This window comes from Nelumbo nucifera, chromosome 4 (assembly GCF_055504915.1).
Source record: "Nelumbo nucifera cultivar China Antique chromosome 4, China Antique-T2T, whole genome shotgun sequence".
NCBI classification, from domain to species: domain Eukaryota; kingdom Viridiplantae; phylum Streptophyta; class Magnoliopsida; order Proteales; family Nelumbonaceae; genus Nelumbo; species Nelumbo nucifera.
The window spans coordinates 25,793,537-25,815,824 of record NC_142652.1 but is presented as its reverse complement, the minus strand read 5'-3'; the positions used below and the strand labels follow the sequence as shown (position 1 = coordinate 25,815,824).

Here is a 22,288-nt window from a genome sequence, read left to right as displayed (position 1 = left end):
GGCACAAGAAAAAACAATCTGTGTAGGGGATGTAAATGGATCAGATAGGATTTAAATCAGGGTATATTTGAATCCGATCCATCCGATACAGTTTATGTTGGATCCAATCTAAAGATTTGATTGGATCAGATAGGACTCAATTTGAATTTGAATCCTATCGGTAAGTCGGATTTTCAGACCTGATCCAATCTGACTTATTTTTTTTTAAATTAATAAGTTATTAAAAGAAAAACTAAATATACTACTTTGAATAAAGTAAAAAAATATAAGTATTTTTTAATTATTTTCATCATATATATATATTTTTTATAAAAAATAAATAATATAACAAATTTATAAAAATATAATATAAACAATATTTTATAAATAAATGACATATACATGTATTATATATATTTATATTTATAAATATATAATATATATGGGATAGAATCTTCTCAGGTCGGATAGAGATGACCTGCATCCGATCTGATGTCTGATCAGATCTTATTATCTGATCCGATTGAAACAGAAGTGATGATTTGATCCATTTACACCCCTAACTCTGCGTGTGCACTCTATGTAGATCAAAGCCGTTTATAAATGATTTAGGCTTTTATGGTGATGATTTCAAAACTTAATGAATGTTTCTGTGTTCCAAAACACGCTACACAGTTGTGGAAAACGTGTGTTGTGGGTCATCCTTCATATTGCTTGTGGTATGACTAGATTAATTGCAATATGCGGGACACATCAAATCACGCCAATGACTTGCACCACCCAACACTGCTGAAGAAATCAGTGTTCAGTGGAAGACAATCTCCTGGTCCTTGCCTTGGACGTGAGAGCTTGTCCTTAAGCGGCAGGTATGCCAGAGACGCGGCAAAATCCTAATTCTTATTGCGGGCAGAATCTATATATTATCGAAGGCCATAGAGACGTCTATGATCTATCCATCGCCGGCTGCGGTGGCGATGACTAGTTGACTACAGACGCGGCCAATTCCTATTCTTGAAATTAGGAAAGTTATTGGATGTAATCAATATTATAAAAATCGATTCGAAACTTGAAATTCAGTCCACCGGTTTTTAGGTTGATAATTGATTATCTGGTTCGAACAAATAGTTCATTTCGATAAAAAAAAATATAAATTAAAAAATAATTAAAACTAAAAAAATGATAAAAAACCATTAAACATATTAATAATTTTATTACCTAGATCAATAGATGATATCAACCAATTTAACAGTTTTTGGCCAAAGACTGAAATTAAAGTAAAATAGAATAGTTGCATAAACGGTTTTTGAGCCAAACGGTCTGACTGACTGTCCGGACCAACATGATTCGAAAACATTGGATGTAATGACTTAGGACATCTCCATAATTGCAATTCATGTAATGACTTAGGACAAAACATCTCCCTTCTTTTGTCCGGCTTGTATGTTCTACACGCCATGTCTTCGCTGTCCGATACCAATAATCTCTTATAGTACTGTATATATGTCTGTATTTCCAAGGCCGCCAGCTCCATTGTAGTAGATAAGGTTAAATATTATCAGGACTTAGGATTTTGGGTGGATATGAGGAGTTCAAATCAGTCCCCTACAAAATAGTTTCCCACAACATCCTACGGTATATCTCGGCTGTGTATTGAGAATACTTCTGATGATAATATCAAAAATGATGAGGCATCATCCAGAGATGTTCCCAATATATAACGGGGATGTGCTGTGGGATGTTCTAGAAAACTATCTTATGAGGGCTGATTTCAATTTGGATATGAGTCAAGCCGAGCCTATTAGATTATTTGAGCTTGCCTTGGTAGAAAAGCATAAGGTCGCACTTGAGCCTAGCTAGATTTAAAATTTTATATGTTCGAATGTATATAAAAATTAAAAAAATAATTCAATAAGGCTTATAAATTTTACAAGTTGAGCTTAATTGAACCAATGGCTGTGTTTGGTTGTAGCGCAATTTTATTTGCACTAATGGCTCAGTTTGTAAGGAGTAGAAATATAGAGTGCAAATCAGAGCATTTTGTATTATTTTGTATGCATTTGCATTGTACATATTTGTATTTATACTCTTTCCAAATTGAGCCAATACAAATGCATAGGAGTGCAAATGAAAAAAAAAATACAAATTCTTATTTAATTTTGTTTTGGGTTTTACTTTATTCTGCTTCATGCCTTAATTTACTGCATCAAACAAAATAAATTAAATTTTGAAACAAAAATAAGTTAGAATTTACACTCAAATCATTTATATTGCTAGAGTTTTGCATCAGTACAAATATATTTGCATTACAACCAAATACAGCCTATATATTGGATTCAAATTGAGCTTGTAGTTCAATTTAGATCGAGCCAAATTGGATATGGGTCAAGTCTGACAATGCCTTTGTCATGCCCCACCAATTATTCAATAGTTCTGGCAAACTTTTATAATTAATAGAAAGAAATTATTAATGTCTATTCGTATTATTTATGTATTAATAATAAATAAATAATTAATCATCATCATTTTAATTTCCTTGTATGCATTAAATTATTATACAACTGAATCGAGCAAGTTAGTCTATGCATCCTGACCTATTTTTGCTAAGTTCCTCATAGCTTTAAGACCAAAATTTAGAGGATGCTGGTTATAGAAATACATTAACTTAGCGGATCCAGCCTAGCCTAAACCTGGGTAAGACAAGACTATTTTTAGACCAATTAATTATCTAATTACAGATTTATGAATTTATTAAGTATTAAAACATTCTAGAATAATAAATAAAGGGGAAATGGAAAAAAACGAAAGCCAAGAAAATTCTGGATTATGGGAGGCTCGAATTGATTGATATAAATAGGATTCCATGCACACAATAACAATTCACCCACCAGACCCATATCACTGACATTGTCTCCATGGCCATTCTCCTCAAGCTTTGGAAGGACAGACCACCAACCATGGCCTTACACGGTGCACATAGCATATAATTGTCATAGTGAATATCTCAAATACATGTGTGTTAAATTCATGGACAAATGTTTCTGATGTACAATTGAATTTACATGTTTTCAAAGTGTGTAGAGTTTTCACTTACAGGAAATCTTGTTGCCCCCGAATCACCTATAGACAGAAACTCTCTTTACATAATATCTGATGTTACACGATCTAGTGCTCCCTGCTGGCGGATAGGGAGGTTGCCCGTCATGTGACGTAGGTCGCTAATTAGGCTTCGGTTTTGAAATAAAGCATTCAGTTTGATTTTAATTAGGAATTTCCTTCTGTAAGCTCCTATTTAAGGAGCCACGAATTGAAATAAAGTATTCAGTTTTCCAGCCAAGAAAAGAGTGAGGAGAGTTTGGGTGGTCTCTTCGACAAATCACCCCAAGGGAGAGTTCGGGTGGTCTCTTGGACAAATCACCCACTAGATAGGCAAAATAGGGTCTGTGCGCAAGGCCAAAGGCAAGGGAAGATCAGGGGTTCCTGCCGTGGAACGACCCGTGACGCGATCCTACGCTCGGGCCCATAACAAATTGGTATCAGAGCCTACCGTCATGGGGAACAGGAGCCGCTGACTTCCAGGGTCCACGAGCTAGAGCATAGGCTCGCCGAAACCTGCTTGGAAGTTCGTGAGGTCAAGGATGATGTCCGGGATCTGCGACGCCTTCTGGAAGCGTTTCTCTCCAACAACGAAAGAAGCTCGGAGGGAACCGCCACCACCAACAGCCGTCGATCGGACAGGGCGGAGACGTCCAGCGAACAGCAGACCGCTGCCCCAACAGCCGCTGTTATTCCAAAGTACAGTCGGCTGGAATTTCCATCCTACAACGGCGCGGGAGACCCACTGGGATGGTTGCACCGCTGCGAACAGTTCTTCCGCAACCAGCGCACTAATGACAAGGACAAGGTCAGCTTGGTCGCGTTCCATCTGACCGAAGAAGCGCAGCTCTGGTTCTACCGAGTGGAGCAGGAGGAACCAGGTCTTAGTTGGGGACAGTTCAAGTCGTACTGCCTCCTTCGGTTCGGACCCCCACTAACAAACAACCCTTTGGGGGAACTCATTAATCTCAAGCAGACCAGTACCGTAGCAGAGTATTAGCGGCAGTTCCAGACCCTTCTCGCCAGGGCCTCTTCAGTACGACCGGACCAGCAGGTTGATATGTTCACAGCTGGTCTAGCCGAACCCCTGAGAGTTGATGTAGAGATGCAGAGCCCGCCTAACCTGGTCACAGCAATGAATTTAGCCCGAGCCTTCGAACGCAAACTGCAGATCAGTCGAGGGCCGTTCAACATGGGATGCCCAGCAGTGGCTTGGACAAACCCGAAGCCTACTGGAGGAGGGTCTTCACTAGCAGACAACAGGGAACCACTCGGAATGGCTTCATATCCAGCAACCAGCCCAGAACGGAAGCCACAGACGAGCACCAATTCCAGATCAATATCCAGTGTGGGGAGCAACGGCGGTACACCTCCTATCAAGCACTTGTCAAGGGCTGAGATGGCAGAACGCAGGGCGAGGGGGCAATGTTTTAATTGCGATGAACCCTACTCGGCAGGGCACAGGTGCAAGAGACTTTTCTGCCTCCTGGTGAAACAAGAGGAAGATGAGGATGAACCCCCTCCGTGGGAACCCGATCCAGGAGGGCAAAGCCACCCAGGATTCCCTTGAGGGTGTTTCGACACCCAATTCGAGCTTGGGGACAAGCTCGTAGTCCGGGAGGGGTGTGATGTTATGGTCACACCATCTGACAAGGCACCGCGGCGCAGTCATAGGCAGCAGCCGCACAACAGTGGGCACCGCCTGGCAGCACTGCAACATGCACCGCCGATAGTGCGCAGCACGCATCGCCAGGCAGCAGCGCGCACCGCACGGCAGCACGCACCATGCACACGCCCGGCACCGTACGGCAGCGGCACCATGGCGCACAGCACGCACCGCCAGGCAGCAGCACGGTAGCAGCACCATGAGGCGCGTGCACGGCAGCGGCACCCTGAGGCATGCGCACGCACTGCGCGGCAGCAGCACTGCGCGGCAGCAGCACTGCGCGCACACACCGCGCGGCAGTGGCACCATGAGCCGCGCGCACGCACCCGACAGCAGCAGTAGAGCGGGGCCCACACGACAGCTCATAGGGGTGGGCCCACCCTTATCCGGACACATCAAGCCAACTCGCCGCCAGCTTACCTTATCCTTATCTTATCCCTTATCCCTTAGCTTTATCTTAATCTCATCTTTATCTTATCTTAAGTAATAGTGAGTTACCAATAGGAGTAGGTAATTAGGAGTTTGAGTCAAGTTGGAGTTTGAGTTTAATTAGGAATTTCCTTCTGTAAGCTCCTATTTAAGGAGCCACGAATTGAAATAAAGCATTCAGTTTTCCAGCCAAGAAAAGAGTGAGGAGAGTTTGGGTGGTCTCTTCGACAAATCACCCCAAGGGAGAGTTCGGGTGGTCTCTTGGACAAATCACCCACTAGATAGGCAAAATAGGGTCTGTGCGCAAGGCCAAAGGCAAGGGAAGATCAGGGGTTCCTGCCGTGGAACGACCCGTGACGCGATCCTACGCTCGGGCCCATAACACCACCCCAATGAGCTGTCGTGTGGGCCCCGCTCTACTGGTGCTGCCGGGTGCGTGCGCGCGGCTCATGGTGCCACTGCCGCGCGGTGCGTGCGCGCAGTGCTACTGCCGTGCAGTGCGTGCGCATGCCTCAGGGTGCCGCTGCCGTGCACGCGCCTCATGGTGCTGCTACCGTGCTGCCGCCTGGCGGTGCGTGCTGTGCGCCATGGTGCCGCTGCCGTGCGGTGCCGGGCGTGTGCATGGTGCGTGCTGCCGTGCGGTGCGGCGGTGCGCGCTGCTGCCTGGCGATGCGTGCTGCGCACTATCGGCGGTGCATGTTGCAGTGCTGCCAGGCGATGCCCACTGTTGTGCGGCCTGCTGTGCGGCTGCTACCTATGACTGCGCCGTGGTGCCTTGTCGGATGGTGTGACCATAACAACTGGCAAAGGCAGTTCGCCTCTTACACCGACCTGACACTTTCCAGGATGTTCACAGGTCGGCCTGCCAAGGTGGGGTCAAAGAGGTCGAAACGGGTGTGATGTATTCGAAGTGCTTCTGAGGTCAATGCTTACATAGTGCTGAAGTATCGTATGATGATTCTAGAATGTCATGTGTCATGATGTCACTAACCCCTCATTATTATCCAATTACACATTAAAAATACGAATGTTTCCCACTGAATTTCCATGCTTTCAGAGTGTAAAGTCTTAGCTTACAGCAAATCTTGCCGGCAAAATGTAGGAACTCACAAAACAAAAACGCCTTGTGCCAACATTTGAGTGCTGGTTCCAACTCTTGCCCTCCTCAACTAGGCTTTAGCCTTGGATTAATCATGCTGAAACTGAATAGAAGAGTGGTCGTTGGGCTATCATCTGCTGGACCCCAATTGAGTTGGGAAACTACATTCTCCGACAAGCCACGGTGGGACACGAAGGTGGCAATTAATAAGCGAGAACAAACGAACCCAACCTGGCTCATATATATGAATTAGGCATATTCCTTGCTGGCTTGCGCGTCCTCACTTGTAAGTAGTGCCTAGGTGGACCGATTATGTCAAGATTCATCTAATTGTAATCTTGTATACGAAGCCAATTGTATAGTACTCTCTTATCTTCTCAAATTAATCAATACGGACTATTCCGACTGTCGGGAAGCCAATTAGATTTAGATAAAGGGTGCCTGCCGGGAAGCATCCAAATAGTATAGTCTCTGCTTGTCTTAATTGGACTTGCTCATGCATATCCCACATTCAATAATGTAGGGATATCTTTAATCATTTAAAAGGTCGGTGTTCTTATCTTCTCAAATTCAATACAGACTATTGCGACTGTATTAGGTGTGTGAGGACACACACCCAGCCTATAATGAGAGGGCGTAGGCAAATGATTAAATGGTTGTCCAAATCACCACCACTACACAAGTCGACCCACTACACAATGATAATGATTCAACAAATCGACCCACCACACAGTATGGGTCCTAACAATTGGATTACCAACAGCAAAACCAGAATATTTAAGCAGATGGTTTTTGACGTTTGATCATATTCAAGTGGGGATGTATAAATTTGTCCGTCATCCATGGCTATCACTTTTGCACTTAGACCCATAACCTTGCAACTATACTAAGGGGAGAAAAAGGAGGCCTGAGATGAGCTAAAATCTGACTTATTTTTATCATCCAAACTAGCTTTCCTTACTTTTGTAATTTTTCACTCTTTGATTCAATTTTGGAGTAAATTAATACATAATAACCAGTACTTGTAATAATATTTTGACCAATCATTCCACTTACAGAACTTATCAAAGACAATTCTACTTACAGACGAGATAAAAGAAAGCGCCGATAAAAAGAAAGAAAAATAGAAATAGAGGCCAGAAAAGATCATATCCGTCTAAGTAAATCAAACTTTTCATCAACCCATCATAGTTTGGGTAGTCGGTGGCACCATGGCAACTTGTGCCTGCTGCTGCTGTTGTCTCGCTACGTTTCCAAGCCATCCTATTCATAGATAATACACAAGTTAGAATTAGGCAGCACAAGCTGAAGTCCTAGCGCTTAACCAGAAAAGCAAGTCGGATCTCTTTGTACTCAACCCAAACCCAATACTAGCGCAGAAAGAGAAACTCAGGAGGGTCCGTTTGACAAAGCAGGGTCGCACAACTAACCAGACCCAAGTTGAATTCATAACCGAACTAGAATAAAGAATTAAGGGAAAAAGGTAGAAGTTTTATTACCTATTGAAGGGTCGAAGCCTCTGTGTTGAAGTTCCCTGTATTCCTGGCAAAGAGCGCACCATTCACAAAGGAAGTGAGTGACCCAATCCGGGGCGGGTGCCTCCATAAGCCCAAATTTGTTCCTCAGCTTGGTACGGTAAGTGCAAGAGTAGATACACGGAATCCAAATGAGTAAGGCAATTGCACCGTAAAGTAGCCCGCTAGTCCCACAATCTGCATCAGACAACAAACACTCTAATCAACACCCAGAAGAACATGAAAAGGATCGATCATTCGTTCTTCATACATGCCCACCTCTGCGGATCCCGGATTCCTGCCAGAGATTCAAGAAAAGAACCAACAGAGATATATGGACTTGAGATACAGGTTTGTCTACTTACTAGTGTAGCCATTGTCGACGATCTCTGCGACTTGCCCGAACGTCAGGCAGGGAAAGAAAGCCGTGGTGACAGCTGCAACAGGTAACAGATAATTTAGCAAAAGTACTTACTTGAACTTCATTTGGGAATTCAGAAAGAGAAATAAGGAAAAGGATTAAGAGATTATCACCGTTGGTGGGATCTTCCATGCAGTCGAATAGACCGGTTGACCAAGGCTCAGTGCCAACCGCCGGATATTGCACAGGGATCCCCGCTGCAGCATTTGGCTGAGGCTTGAGAGGAGATTGTGGCTGTTGGGGGTAGGTCTGGAGTGCTGGCGGAGGGAATTGCACCGGTTGAGGGGGAAATTGTTGTGGATTGACTGGAGGAGGATATCGTGCTGGTTGAGGTGGGTAAGTCGGGTTTTGAGGCGGGTATGGTGCGGGCTTACTAGGGTATGTCGAGTTCTGCGGTGGATATGGCGCCGGTTGCGGTGGTGGGTACACTGGATTTGTTTGCTGGTTCGGAGGTGGGTATTGTGTTGGTTGATATTGTGGTTCTTGTGGTGCGTATTGTGCCGGTTGTGGTGGCGGTGGTGTCTGGAACTGGAACTGTTGTTGGGTGGTAGGGTCATTTTCCGGTGGGTAAGGTGATTGGGGCTGGTTGGCCTCATGGGGGTTAGCCTCGTAGGCTTCCGGAGATCTCTCCTGGGGTTGTGTCGGATCATATTCTGGTTGAGGATTTTCTCTTTGTGGACGCCCCATTTGCTCTTCGCTTGTGTTTTACGGGTCTAGAAGATATCCAACTCAGCTGCTTTGAGAAAGCTTTGTATAAACAGAAGAGAAAGTGGATATTTATACAGAGAGGAGAACGTGCACTCGTCCAAGTCTATAGTCTATACAACGACTCTATAAGGCAAAGGATATCTACCCAAAAAAATGTCAACCATCCCGTGATAAGCAATTGAAAGATTGACTCGGTGGATAGTGGATTGGGTCGATTCGGGACCGGATGGGCCGGAGATAAAATTTAAACCGGATTTATTTGCTCCTCACTGGTCGTGCCTCACATCGCATCACAGCCCTGCATTAGGAATATCTTTACATTAATGACAAAATCAAATATGGAAGATATTCTAAATGTCTTGACTTGGTCTACACGTCCACACTTCTGGCGCCAACCAATCACTGTAGAAACTCGCAAGAGTAAAGAGTATTAAGTCCTAAACACTTGACAAAGTGATTGGTTTGGTACTGTGTAATGTACATTCTACAGAGAATTAGAATGCAAACTAGTCTTATCTGTCTATGAAAGAAGAAAATGGCAATATTGACTTTGACTGCCTATCACTTTGGTCATCCAATTCGGCTAGCCTCCTGAACAAGCCAATGGAACCCAGCTATAAATTGTGCGGCATTACTATTACGCATGAACAGTGGTTAGATACAAGAACACGACTTCAATACCACTGCCAATATCTTCCAAATCCTCTCCTGTCGTTGTTGTTGGAAGTTCTTAATATGCCCTTCACATTCCCAACTTGCATTACCAAGCTTGAATTATTCTCTCCAGCTAACTTCATTTCTTCAGCAAACAATTAATGTCCCCAAGCAGATTCATTGTGCAAGTCAACCTTGTATTACCAACATTAATTAAATTTTTAGTTGGGATCACAAATAAAGGACATTTCTCTTCCTTCAAGGAGGAACTCTAAATTTACTCACATAGGTAGGGAAGTAGGAGTAAAGTCTACTCTTAGCTGAGAAGTCTCAGAGTGGACTGAGAAGATTTGATTAGTTAGCGGTTCTCCAAAATTTTCTGAGAAAACTTTGGCTGTTTGGGAAATTTTGATTCAATTTTAATCTATTTGTTTATTTTCAGAGCAGAAAATTGAAATAAAATTTGAAGCAAAGGTAAAAGTCAAAGCAAAAGAGCACCAGGATTTGCATTATTTTCATTAATTTGCACTCTCATGCATTTATGCTAGTGCAAATGAAATTGTATTGTAAACATATAGAGCTTAAAACTCAATTTGGAAAGAGTACAAATAGAAATATGTACAGTGTAAAATATACAAACTAACATAAAAGTCAAAGCAAAAGAGCACCAGGATTTGTATTATTTTCATTAATTTGCACTCTCATGCATTTATGCTAGTGCAAATGAAATTGTATTGTAAACATATAGAGCTTAAGACTCAGTTTGGGTAGAGTACAAATAGAAATATGTACAGTATAAAATATACAAACTAACATAAAATACAAGGTTTTACACTATATATTTGTATTTGTACTCTTTCGAAACGGGATTCAACTGGCAGCAACCTTCGGTTTTTAAATCTGTCATTAGGGATGACAATATCCAACCTGATGCGCATTGCTCTAGACATCCCTCTTGGGAACTTTCAAGCTTAGGAAAGCCTAACCCAGACACGGCCTGCATCAAGCCTGTATATAATGTGTTTATGTATGTGTAGTATGTTGATTGACAATTCTAATCCCTTTTAATTTTGTAACAAGGGGGTAGGGATTGCAATTTTAAATTTGAGAACAAGCTGTTAGTAAAATGTGGCTGTTTGGGAGGGCTTTCACATGGTGGTTTTTTAATTTGGATTAGCTGAACACGATGATATAATGCCTCATGGCAGCCATAAATGCTAAGTGAGTGATTGAGTGGTTGTGGATCGTATACATTTTATACCGGCGTGGAGCATTACCATTGGTACCATTTACCATAGCCTATTATGGGTTTGACCATGATATTGGAAACACATCATATCTAAAAAACCTGTGACCAATCAACTGGTATCATAAATGTATTAACCAATCAGATGGTATTTATTTAAATTCATGTGTGGATTTTGATTGGTACAATGTCTTTGGGTCATCATACATTATCCCATAATATTTGGTGAAAACCTGGCCCATAAATTCTAAAATAGTTGTCTTAGAGCCGAAAATTGAAAAATATGGCTCTTGGCTTTATAGCTGAAACTTCTTTTTATGATTTCTCTAAAACAGCTCAACCAAAAGCTTCAACTCTCCCAAATGAGCCCTTTATCTTAATTCAAGATAGTTGAAAGATTGATCTAGCAAATTAGTGTTTATATCATTCTAAGATTGCATTTGGCATTCCTTATTTTAAGGACTTATCTCCTCTTTATATTTAAAATATTCCTATGAACACTGAATTTTTAATTGCAAAAAGGAGATAAATTCTTAAAATAAAGAATGTCAAATGTGGCTTAAGTCTTTTTCTTTTTCTTTTTCTTTTTCTTTTTCTTTCTTTTAATTTTCAAGTAATAATCAATCATCAAATAATTACAATAACTGATCCTCATAATAAGAATGTTTGTTATTAGGAATATTATAAATAAATATGATAAAAACAAAGAGAAGAGAGCCATTCCACTTGCGGGAAGGAGATATTGACAAAATAATGGATATAGATAGCAAATGAAATATGAAAATGAAAACAAAAAAGAAAGAAAAAAAAAAAACACAACACAACACCACAAATCAGAACCGTCCAACTAAATCAGCTTCTCGTCATCCCATCATAGTTTGGGTTGGGGGAGGCACCATTTGAACTTGTGCTTGCTGCTGCTGCCTTGCTACGTTTGCCAGCCATCCTAATCAATTACAAAAAATCTAAAATTAGAAAGGAAATAAAATATAGAAATCAGGACACACCGACGCGCGGCGAACCCTAACAAAGGAGAAGTCCTGATCCCCGAGTCCCTGACCCTAAATTGCCCGTCGGGTGGGCTAGCACCCAGGTTTAATCTAAATCGATTGAAATTCAAATCACCAGAGTTGTCTCTCGGCAAAACCGGTTTTCATTGGGTCCGAATCGGAACTGACAAAAGGAGAAAAAATGCCGGGTCGTTCACGTGGGCAACAACCACTCCGGTTTATCAGAGTTTTGAAATTTTTTTACCTATTGAAGGGTCCAAGCCTCTAAGCTGGAGTTCCCTGTATTCCTGGCAGAGGGCACAATATTCACAAAGGAAATGGGTAACCCAATCCGGGGCGGGTGACTCCACGAGCCCAAATTTGCTCCTCAGCTTCGTACGGTAGGTGCATGAATAGATGCACGGCAACCCGATAAAACCTAAAACCAAACCATAAAGAAGCCCGCTGGTCCCACAAGCTGCATCAAACAAGAAACACGTGTCACTACTTGCCTACGTCTCTGAAACCAATGGGATTCGCGGTGAAATCATCGATGAAGAAACAAGATTGTATGGTTGATGAAAATAAAGAAGAGAGAGAACCCATAAAGATGAATCTAAATGCTAAAATGTTCGGTGTTACAAGTTTGGCCATTGTCAACTATTTCTGCAACCTGCCCGAACGTCAAGCAAGGGAAGAAAAATGTGATGAGAGCTGCAACAGAGAAATTGATTAATTAGCAATCGTTCTTAAGTTTTCTTTCAAGAAAGCAAATTGACGTAAAAATTAACGAGAAAGGTCTTTACTGTTGGTGGGATCGTCCATGCAGTCGAATAGCCCGGTCTTCCAGCCTTCAGTGGGGACCATTGGGTATTGCACTACCGGAATACCAGGTTGTGGTGGTCCTGGTGGAGTCTTGTAGGGGGACTGTGGCTGTGGTGGGTATTGAGGTTGCGGAATTGGCGGAGGGAACTGCACCGTCTGAGGCTGAGGAGGGAATTGTTGGGGACTGGCTTGGGGAACGTAGTTTGCTGGAGATGCCTGAGGCGGGTATGTGGGGTTTTGTGGTGGGTAGGAGGCCGGCTGAGCAGGAGGATACGCCGGGTTCTGTGGTGGGTAGGTTGCTGTCTGAGGCTGAGGCTGATACGTGGGATTTTGTGGTGGGTAGGAAGCTGGCTGAGCAGGGGGATACGTCGGCTTCTGTGATGGGTAGGTTGCAGGCTGAGGCTGAGGCTGGTACTGTGCTGGTTGATACTGAGGGTTTTGTGGAGGGTATTGTGCCGGCTGAGGAGCAGGTGGTGGTTGCATTGTTGAGTCATTTTCCGGCAGTGGGTAAGATGGTTCCGGCTGGTATGTATTGTCGAGAGGTATCTCCTCCGGTTGTGGACCTTCTCCTTGGGGACGACCCATTGGCTATTTGGCTTCTCCCTCTTGGTTCCTCAGAGATTCCAACTCACAGAAAGAGAGAGAGAGAGCAGCTTATGGGAACTAAGCTTCAAGAAAGCATTATATAAGCAGAGAAGAGATGCATCTGGTCAACCCATTCCGGTAACAGAATGATAATGGACTAATGCTTGGTTTTATGTATAATTAATTCTACAGTCTGCATACAATACAAAACTAACTAAAGTCTACGGCAAATAAAGTTTAAACAAGTTCGAGCTGGTGGAGGGTTGACTTTAAATCTTCCAAATTAATTTAAGTAATAGAAAGATAACAGCTGGCCAGCCTGGCCCCAAAATCGGCGGCCGGGGAATAGAACTGTTTGCACAGTTTTACAACTTATTTTAACAAATTAATGCGTTTGAATGCAAGTTATCATCTTCCAATAACTAGTCTAATAATTCCTTGTCAGTTCTTAGGTTTTGAATTAAAATGTGGCGCCACTTGCATTTCTTTTTTATTCATTCACTTCTTCAACCAAGAAACGCCTTCCTAACTCAGTTATTCTTACTCTTTCTCATTGTCTAGATCCATGTAAGAGGTAAAATAATTATAAATCAGTCCTTAAATTACACAAACATTTACATTAAGAGTAGATCTCTATGCATTCTGATTCTCCTTAAATTAGTCCTGTCTAGTTCGAATTATTCATACTTTACCCCAATCTATGATGTTGAAGGTTTTTTAGGCTATGTTTGGTTGCAGTGCAAATTCATTTGCACTAGTACAAATGCATGGGAGTGCAAATGTAAAAAAATGCAAATTCTTGTCCAATTTTGGTTTTGATTTTAATTTATTCTGCTTCGTGTCTTAATTTACTTCATTTGTACTGTAATCAAATCATTTGCATTGCCATGGTTTTGCATCAGTGCAAATTTATTTGCATTACAACCAAATGCAGCCTTAGAGGCAATTTTTACGATGCAAATGATGTTCATCCTCTAGAAATCTGTTTGGATGCACAATTCTTGTCCAATTTTGGTTTGGATTTTAATTTATTCTGCTTCATGTCTTAATTTGCTTCATTTGTACTGCAATCAAATCATTTGCACTGCCATGATTTTGCATCAGTGCAAATTTATTTGCATTACAACCAAATGCAGCCTTAGACGATGCAAATGATGTTCATCCTCTAGAAATCTGTTTGGATGCACATGTGTTCTAACGAGTAAAATGGAGTCTTATATTGAAGACAAAAGAAATGAAAGGGATTGTTGAGTTTGTGCCTTGAATTCTTTGTTGCAGTTATTCAATGTCCCAGCCCACATTGTGGAGAAAACCCAAAGGCAAAATTTTATTGTGGCCCCAACCTTCTGCTTCCACTACAGACCATCTTTGCATGTGCGGGGGTGGAGCTATGGGTACAATTCATTTTTATCTTATGGGTTCAACTTAAGAGTCTGAATCTCCTGCACAATCCTTCCCGAAGAGATTCCCGCATATGAAATTAGAGTGTTATGTCACCATTCTCTCAAGCTTAAATTTCACATGTGCCAGTGGGAGTAACAAACTTTTCAAACATCCTCCCATTCTATTTTTAATATATTAAAATTTTAAAATAAATAAAAAATATGGATTAGGGTTTCTTCGTCCTATTTTGTTCAAATAAAATATAAGAATTTAAGAGCTGAAACTAATCAGAAAAAACCAATTTAGATTTCTGACTCCCAAAATTGAACGCCTGAAGCTGAGACGATTCTCTGGCTTTTAAATGATTATCAACTGGAATCGTGTTCTATCACTTGTAACTAAGAAGGTTTGTTTGCTCTTGTCAAGTCCGATCCTCCACAGGTCTATTTTGAATGCAAGATGTCACCACAAGGAACAAACAACTGAGCTATGTGAGATTCTTGAATGGAAGTCTGGCCCTGTACTTAAATGTCAGATCTACTACTGGCCTAAACATTGCAGATATTTATATACCTGTTCCTAAATTGTCATCAATGATGGATACATGAAGTTGGGTTTTCTCTTTATCTATGTGCAAGAAGAAATTGAGCAAGTCTCAGAGTGAAAGCTTGGGTATATTGGTGTTTAGGATTTCTATAAGAGAGTGCTTTTTGCACAATATTGTATTTTCCATTGTCGTTTTCCATGGATTTCTACTCCTTCACCCATGGATTGCCATTTTCTATGGATTTCTACACCTCTTTCACCCATGATGTAGATCATAAGCCGAATCACATTAATCGTTGTGTGCATTCTTGAATTCCCCTGTTTTGCATTTTCTTCTTGTTTTTTTTTTCTTTTATATTTGGCAATTATTTTGATATTACGTTTGTTCCACCATAAGAAAAAATTTATATACAAGGAGTGCCCAAAAACCGAATGACTTAAGCTTTTGGGTTGTAATTTGCCAAGTGTCTAACTCTTGTGTGTAAGTCCCACAGTATACATATGCACAAGTTTCCTGATTTGGAAACTCCCCTCTGTTACAACTTCTCTCATGGTGCAACAAAACCAAATTAAAGGTTGAAAAAAACTTTAGTTGTTCATAAAAAACACCCTTTTGAGAGTAATTGCCCTTAATATTCTATTAACCAAAATATATGACAAATAAGGGATTAAGTGGGATAACATGATCTGTGGCTGTAGTGATGTGGGTAGGAGGAGATCGAACACCCCGAACAGCCAAAACTGTTTTTCAAACAGCCAACATTTTCCCTGAAAATCCAGGAAACAGTGGTAAGGGAAACTATTTGTTTAGGCTTAAGGTCGATCGTTTAATTTTGTCAATATCAATCTAGACAATATATAATTGCAGTGACCTTTAATTTCGAAGATCTTAAGCACTCAGCTCCTTCTTAGACAGGGAATTTATCTTAATTAATCTTCTTTAATTTGCAGGGTTCATGTTGTGTAGATTTTGATTTTATAGGAACCGAGTCGGTATATATGGTTCCAAGTGTTTACATGAGGGAATGAAAATTGCAAACCCTGAGAAATCATGGGCTCAAATTAGTTTTCAATCGGATTGACTTCATTATTTTTTGTATATACATTGGGCCCAAATCGGTTTTAAGAATACAATCCACCATGTTCAATGGAATTGACTCCATTATCTTTCTATTCTTCAATAATTGACTAAACCAGTGACAGCCTGAACTGACTTTATTGCCTTAAATGTTCCAGCCTTGTACAACAAGCTTTTTTTATTCCCTTTCTTTATAACCACTATTCCAAGCTGTTGCAATGATATTGGTTGGAGACTGCTTCATTAGTTTTTCGTTTTGACTAGCTTAAGCAATTTCGATATTTCCAAGCTGGTATATTAATTTCTGTACACTGTATAAGGGAATGTAGGTTTCGTAACCTTGGCATGTTTACTACAAATATATAATTATTAATATAAACAAATCACAATGTGTATTCATTTTATACCAAGCTTTTGCCACACGACAAAATGGTTCTATGTACTATGTAGGAAAAAAAACTATGGTTCTATTTTCTATGGAAAAAAGTATTTTCACAAGACCTATCAATGGTTCGAGCAGACCCCAAAAGACACAATTACATAGGGTTTTGGGTCTATACTCTCTCCCTCCCTGTGTATATTTTTCTCTTGATATATACCTGTAATGTTATGATATTATGATGATCAAATGTGTCAATTTAACAAATAAGTAAGCTTATTGTTTAATAACTAGTTAAACCAGCAGGCAAAACTGGGTCTACCCTGACCTAGACCAGACCCAACCTATTGACTGTAGTAATATTCACCAAAATTTTTGCCTTCGTGTTCCAATCAGTGGTTTTTTTTTTTTTTTTGGGGGGGGGGGGGGTGTTGCTTTGGGTTTAGGGTGATCACTTACCCAATTAGTTGCTTGTTTCTCAAATGATAAATAAATTAAAGAATGAAACTGAGATTGAGATGTGTTCTATGATTCCAGACATTTTTTTCTTCTTTTCTTTTGTTTTTGTGTTTTTTTCCTTATTTATCTGGTTTGATTGAAAACAAGAGAGAAACAGAAAGTTGTGAGGGCAAGTTCTTAGGAATTTTTCGAAAATCCATTTTGCTTATTCGTCTAACTGGGATCATCTCAGTAACAGTATGACACCCAAATAATGTTGGGTTCTGAAGCTCCATATAGAAGTGTGGAATGATGATATCCATAAAGAAATTCTCGTTGAGTATCACATGTTTGGATATGTATCTCGAGTACGCTTATTGGATCGCCATTCATTAGATGTAGGAGTCCTGTGTCTACAAGATTTCTAAAGTTTTTTTTTTTTCACCAACTAAAAAGGCATCACATGATTAAATGTATAGGTCTCTGTGTCTACAAGATTTTGCAAATCTTAAGCCAAAAGCCTTCTATCACATGGTAACCAGAGTCAAATTTTCAACCTTGTTTTTTTTTTAATTCAAGAAAAATTAAGGAGAAACTGTTATTTGCAAGGTTTTTAAAATCAAACTAGACAATGAATCCGTCAGGGGAAAGGTTCTCGGGTAGAACGGTCCGACTGTTCGAACTAAACAGACGGCCTGTTTTGACAAAAAAATAAAAACGGCCAAAATTATTGAACAGTTCGAATGGTTCAACTGCCCAAATCAACGGTTTTTGACAAAATAACAATTATAGCATAAAACGGAATTAATCACCTGACCAATTTCCGTTCCGATCCAATCCGATTTTGAAAAGCATGGTTATTTGTAGGGAGAAACACAAACAGTTTTACTGGTGTCCTCTTGCATCACATATTTTCTCCTACATTTCCAAGTATTACTGGTGTCCTCTTGCATCACCTATTTTCTCCTACATTTCCATTCAGTATATATGTGACAGTATTGTCATATGTTTGACTATATTCTCGTTCTGTGTACATGACCTCTACCAAATTAAATTACACCCTCCATTGCTTCCATAGAGATGACTTACATCCCTTATACATTACCCCATATATATAATATATATGTTCAACTTGCCTCCATGCTTGGTTTCGACTTTCAATTACTCGGTTCCTTAAAGAACAAGGCTTGCCGGAACTGTGTTCGCTTCACATGCATGAAATCTGACAAGGAAAACTTAGCTGCGAAACTTAAAATATTATTACATGTATTACTTATTTTTCAAGTTTAACCACTTCTGATGTGGCAAGTTTTGAGCCGCAATAACCCTCTGCCACACGGCAAAAAAAAAAAATCCTTGTGTACACCAATCAGTAGGTTGAGGCATACTTCTGTACATGAAACATACAAGGGGACGCACCACCAAAGGATTTCCTTTTGGTAGTTAATACCACACCCGACCAATGTATTTTCAGCGAGGCCATCTTAATTAATTAATCAGCTGCCCACGTGAACCCAAGCGTATATCTCTGTGGGTGTCTGGTTGATTTTAATGAAACAGAAAAATTCTTTGAGAACAAACACTTACTCAAGTAGTCTGGTATAATAATACCATACGACCAAGTATGCATAGTCTGTTCTAAATAGTTTCCCAGCAGCAAATATTATTCCATGCAAACTCGTATATATATCCAGCCTTGCATGGTGACTTCGGAATTTGAAATTGGCGTAAACGCTGGTGGAAATAATAAATACTTAATTTGTTGATCATGTTATAATTCACCAGTTTTCCTTAAAAAAACAAGAATCAAGATCAAGAATACAACCTATCAATCACAAGCTGCAGCCACCCAAGTTAGACCTTACAGCGTCAATTAACTTGTTGTCTATTTAAGTAGCAAGCACCCATAAGCTGGTTTCAGAAGAGATATAAAGCAAGTTCTCTCCCTCTCTCTTGCACTACTGGTTTCTAGCTTTTCATTCCCTCTCTCTCTCGTTCATTTTAACGCAATTAATGTATCCCAATAATCCTGCCCCGGTTCCAAACCCTCCTGCTTGTGCCGTCCCAGCTGGTCAATGGACAACAGGCCTCTGCGATTGTTTTGATGATCCAGGCAACTGTAAGATCCTTCGACTTTATTCTTTTCTTTGACATGCTCTTTCTTTCTTACCAAATCTGGGATGGCGTAATTGCTAATTCCTTACTGAGAAATCGAACAATGACTTCGATCTCTCTTTCTCTCTCTCTTCTCAAGGCTGCATCACCTTTTGTTGTCCCTGCGTCACCTTTGGGCAGAATGCAGAGGTGATAGATAAAGGAACCACATGTAAGTATATTCAATCGCTTACCTTAATTTTAAATATATGGTCGTGTTATAACAATTTAATGATGTTCCATCTTAAGAGAGAGGTGAGACTTGAGAGCCATAATAACAGCTATCTATTCTCTAATTCCTTCATATGAATGACATGCAACTTATCTCGATAAAACTACCCAGCTCTATTTATATGAAATATCAGGTTGCCAACAAACAATCAGAAGTATTGCTTCACCCTCTGAATCTTTTGTTTCTGTACCAGAAAATAATAATAAGTGATTTATTGGTAGAGCGGTGAATTTAATTGTAAAACATATATATGATGCTGGAAAATTTAAAATTGTAACCAATCAACTGCCTTTCCAGCATCATAAATTTTTCCGTTATTATGGGCAAATTTTATCATCCGCTAATTTCATTTGATTCTCTCTAGCTTCCATGCAAAACTGAAGTAGCTTCCATATTTCTTTCGTGTAAACTACTTCAGCCATTGTTGTCATGCATCCAAGATTATGAGGATAGAGAAAACCATGTAGAGAACCCTGGCTGAAACCTTTTCCACGAATAGAGGGTGGAGAAGGAATAGAGAGATCAGTCACAGAGTTCCTTGGGGCCCCAAAATTGCTGCCAAGTATAAGATTCTTTGATCGCTCACATATCTCAGCTGCTAAAAGATTTTATAGAAAACCCAAGCCTATATCTCACTTAAACGAATTAAGAAATCATTCCCAAGTTCTCACACTGCTTCCCATGTTGCAATACTTGTAGCTTGTGGGGTTGCCGGCTTCATCTACTACGCCCTGGCAAACATTGGCTGCTCATGTCTCTATACATTTTCCTACCGATCCAAGTTAAGGGGATTGTATTCATTACAGGAAGCTCCATGTGGAGACTTGCTCATTCATTGTTGCTGCCTTTCCTGTGCTCTTTGTCAGGAGTACAGGGAGCTCAAGAACCGTGGTGTGGATCCTTCTATAGGTATATACTTCTACTGATCTCTGGCAATTAAACAGTTTCACCCTAGAAATCAATTTCCTTCATTTTGCTTAATTTGATTGCACACGCTGATAACAGTGATGCCTATTTATGATGATTCCTGTTATTACAAGGTTGGCAAGCCAATGCTGAGAAGTGGAACCGAACTGGTGGCGGAGGCATTGTAATGGCCCCAATTGTTGCTCCAGGCATGGCTCGTTAGGCTTCTCCGGTTGTTTCATTGAACATATCTAGACGTCTCTGCTCATTTGGCTTTTGAAGATTTTGTTTCACTACGCTTCCTCTTTAGGCTTTCTCCAAGCTAGCTTTCGTCTACTGTTCTTTGCATCTATTCTGTTTGCTGTCATTGTATTGTTCTTCATCAGTTTGGTTTGTAATTTGTCCAAATAAAAAGTGAACCAGGTTCTGGGTATGCTTTTGGGATACCCATGCAGATCCAAGTGGCCTAAATATGATCATACGGAAAGTGTACCCGCAACTATTCGTATAATTCTATGGATATACTGTGATCAATAACAAACCAGAAAACAAGCATACAGATTTGATGGAGTCCCAGAATGGACCCATTTTCCTAATTTAAAATTGGGTCCAGGAGGAAGGTTTGGACTGCTTTTAATCTGATCAGATATCCCGAACAGAACTGGGTGTTGAGATGCAAAATCCAGAAGGTTCTGCCAATATCAACAACTTCGTACAATGAAATAGTTCATAATCAATGAGACGAGGCACATTTATAGTCATCAATCTTGAGGTCCATCAAATATGACAACAAACTGAACATAATTCACACTTCATATGTTAATTAGCTGAGGCGTTTGGCAAGTCTTTTTTATGGTTTTTCAGATTTTTCAAAGCTTGGAAGACTTGGAAGACAGGAAAACAGAAAAATCTATGCCCTAAAAAGCTCATGGAAGCCCAAAATGGCTAAAAATCTGAATGCTTGAAACAAAGCTCCCAGTCTTTCTGCACTTAAGATCTTTCATTTAACAGCTCTGTAAATCATGATTTTAACAGCTCTTTGACCAAAATTTGCTCATTCCTGTTTTTCTGTATTTCTGCACATAAGCTGATATGGGAATATTACAGTTGAAACCAGTATGTACTCGGTGTAAATCTAAATTTACACTGTGGGTTATTACACCGATGGGTTCATGAGAGTGTAAAATGGGAACCGGATGTTTGTCCCATTTAACACTCTTTGCGTTTGATAAATCATTGAGGTAAAAGTCCACTGCTTTCTAACCGAGAGATTGCAATCCTGGCCGGCAGAGAAAAGGAAAACCGTCTGTTTCAATTTCTAGCAACAACAACCACCGTCGAGGGAACTCTGATAACCACCGCAAACGGCGGTGAGCAGCGTATCAGACCAAGAAGTACACAAAATGGAAACAACTCAAATAAATGTAAAAGGAAAACGAAAAAAGGAGAGACACAAGGGAGAATAGAAGTTATTTGAGTTATATGCTAGTTAGACATGGGATGTTGCAACAGGAGAGGCTCTCGTACGTTCGGACCATTCGTTCTCGAACAGCAGTGGTGACCAGGGGTTGCAACTGGAGATCGATGAAACAGGTGATCTTCTAAGTGTAAGTTTTGCCCAAAGAAGAGAGGAAGATGACTTTGAATAATGGCTGCTACCGTTGGTCCTAATTGGCTGGCAAGGAAAACGAGGACAGGGGATCGGCAAGCGGTTAGGGAAGCCAAAATATTGAAAGAAACTGGTGTAGATAATGGAGTACAAAGAAACGGTGAGAATGAGGGGAGATGAGGGGAAAATGATATTGGCCAACACTAGTTGGATTCAAACTCGCTACTGCAACAAGTTAGAGACCCGAGGTACCGTGAGACTGGAGACGATATATGAAGAGAGATAGAGGGAGAGAAGAAAAGCGCAGAGAGGAAGGGGAGAATGAAGGAAAAATACCATAGGAAAAGGAAGAAGA

The 22,288-nt window shown here is 40.6% G+C and overlaps 3 protein-coding genes across 3 annotated transcripts; 1 reads left to right on the top strand and 2 right to left on the bottom strand.

Moving 5' to 3' along the window:
* Positions 1-7,198: 7,198 nt before the first annotated feature.
* On the bottom strand, positions 7,199-9,003 carry LOC104603002 (protein PLANT CADMIUM RESISTANCE 6-like). The gene is made up of 4 exons (XM_010266894.3): positions 8,315-9,003; positions 8,146-8,217; positions 7,766-7,978; positions 7,199-7,529 (listed from the first exon to the last, which is right to left on the bottom strand). Exons 1-4 carry the CDS (start codon positions 8,886-8,888, stop codon positions 7,444-7,446), a joined length of 945 nt encoding a protein of 314 aa, XP_010265196.1. The 5' UTR covers positions 8,889-9,003; the 3' UTR covers positions 7,199-7,443.
* A 2,444-nt stretch (positions 9,004-11,447) lies between these two features.
* On the bottom strand, positions 11,448-13,286 carry LOC104603003 (uncharacterized). Its single transcript, XM_010266895.3, has 4 exons — positions 12,605-13,286; positions 12,441-12,512; positions 12,064-12,276; positions 11,448-11,755 (listed from the first exon to the last, which is right to left on the bottom strand). Exons 1-4 carry the CDS (start codon positions 13,206-13,208, stop codon positions 11,673-11,675), a joined length of 972 nt encoding a protein of 323 aa, XP_010265197.1. The 5' UTR covers positions 13,209-13,286; the 3' UTR covers positions 11,448-11,672.
* Positions 13,287-18,964: 5,678 nt separating this feature from the next.
* LOC104603004 (cell number regulator 2-like) lies at positions 18,965-20,849 on the top strand. The gene is made up of 4 exons (XM_010266896.3): positions 18,965-19,151; positions 19,287-19,358; positions 20,118-20,327; positions 20,459-20,849. The coding sequence occupies exons 1-4, from the start codon at positions 19,046-19,048 to the stop codon at positions 20,545-20,547; spliced, it is 477 nt and encodes a 158-aa protein (XP_010265198.1). The 5' UTR covers positions 18,965-19,045; the 3' UTR covers positions 20,548-20,849.
* Positions 20,850-22,288: the final 1,439 nt, after the last annotated feature.